Below are 1,510 nucleotides of genomic sequence, written 5' to 3' on the forward strand. Positions count from 1 at the left end.
GCCCGTTCTGCAGTCTGGGTAAGGTCCTTCAGAGGGAGAGGGTCTTCAGCCAACAAGAGATTTGCTAAGAAAGTGTTAGGGCCCCATCCTCTCTCTCTGGCTGCCCTGTCAACAGAAGGTGCCAACGTTGCCCCTGGAGGGGCTGGTAGCTTTTATACATCAGCAGAAACCCTCCCTGTACACCACCCTCGGGAGCCAGCTCCTGGAGGTGGAACTGCCAAGTGGGAAGTCAAAAGAAGAAGTGAAGAGGCAGTGTGGCTTCTCGCAGAAAGCCATTTATCACTTCAGTTCTCCGTCCTGGGCATTCTAGGAGCTTGGACACAGGATTCCTGTTGCGCTGTGCCAAACTCTTCTTTTCTGACTGGGCTCCCAAAGAGGTGTTCCTGCTTCTTAAAGCGCCAGTGAAACCATCTGGGATCTACACAGTCCTGCTGTCACCCAGGGCTTACCTGCCCAGACTCCTCATTGTCACTCTTACCAACATTAGGCCAAGTATTTTCTTTTTAGATTGTTCAGGGAGGCAAAGTGGTTGGGCCCATAGAGCCAGAGGCCAGACCAGCCCTCGGGGGATGGCAGTAGCTGGATCAGAAGATGCAGAGCCTGGTCAGAGACACCGCTCCCCAAACACACACAGTCTGCCCCTTCCCAGTCTCTCTCGCCCTACTTGGTGGCCTTGGGCAGCCTGACCTAGGCCCAAATAGGCAGAGAGGCTGAGGCTCAGCACCTCTTATCTCCAGGACCCGTTCTTGCCCGGCTTGTTTCCCAGGAAGAACGGCCACCTTCCCAGCCGGTGCTGGAGCCCCACAGCCCACTGCACAGATACCACAGGCCTTTGTTATCCTTGCTATTGTTACAGTGCTTTTTACACGATTAAAACACTAAACAAAATTTTTTTTTATCATACTCCTTTCGGTTCCTTAAGTTTACTTCAACAATCACCTTCTAAGGCCTGCTCTGCCAGGCGCTGGCTGTTCCAGGCGCGGGAACAATGACAGAAACAAGAAAACCCCACCCTGAGGAGCGCAGTTTGACGGCCCCGCCCACCAGAACCCGGAATGAGGGCGGAGCTGGGACCCCAGCGTCCTCATGATGTCACCACGCGGGGTGGGTGGCTCTCTCCCACCACAACAGGAACTAAGTCCACTGCGCAAGCGTACGGGTGGAATTCTCATCTGGTCCCAAGAGCCTCGCGAGACTTGCTCGTCGCCGTTCTTCCCGAGGGCGTTACCGGGGCCGATCAGTGGGGTCCGGGTGCCCGGGATAGGGGCGGAGCTGGGAGATGGTGTCCGGAGCGGCTCGTTGGCTGGCTTTGGCCACCGTCCGATCCGGGGCTCTCTGGAGCGGGCCGAGCTTGAAGAAAGGTGGCGATGTCTCCGCCGTACGAGGCGGCTCAGGTCAGAGCCTAGTACCGTCGAGGTCAGTCATCGTAACCCGCAGCGGCGCCATTTTGCCCAAACCGGTGAAAGTGAGTGTCTGCCTGGAGGCGGGGCGAAGGGGCCGAGGCCAATCA

At 57.0% G+C, this 1,510-nt stretch overlaps 2 protein-coding genes across 2 annotated transcripts in view; both read left to right on the forward strand.

Annotated features, from left to right (window-relative positions):
- Positions 1–310, forward strand: part of PHETA2 (PH domain containing endocytic trafficking adaptor 2) — a 2,480-nt gene extending 2,170 nt beyond the window's left edge. The window contains exon 3 of the mRNA XM_012556536.2: positions 116–310. Coding sequence (XP_012411990.1) covers positions 116–310 — 195 coding nt within the window. The remainder of the gene's footprint in view (positions 1–115) is intronic.
- An 839-nt stretch (positions 311–1,149) lies between these two features.
- SMDT1 (single-pass membrane protein with aspartate rich tail 1) overlaps positions 1,150–1,510 on the forward strand; it is a 4,715-nt gene continuing 4,354 nt past the window's right edge. Inside the window, exon 1 of the mRNA XM_023734588.1 lies at positions 1,150–1,465. Within this exon, the coding sequence (XP_023590356.1) occupies positions 1,280–1,465 (186 nt within the window). The 5' untranslated portion in view covers positions 1,150–1,279. The remainder of the gene's footprint in view (positions 1,466–1,510) is intronic.

The sequence above is a fragment of the Trichechus manatus genome, unplaced genomic scaffold, assembly GCF_000243295.1.
Source record: "Trichechus manatus latirostris isolate Lorelei unplaced genomic scaffold, TriManLat1.0 scaffold00069, whole genome shotgun sequence".
Lineage (NCBI taxonomy): Eukaryota > Metazoa > Chordata > Mammalia > Sirenia > Trichechidae > Trichechus > Trichechus manatus.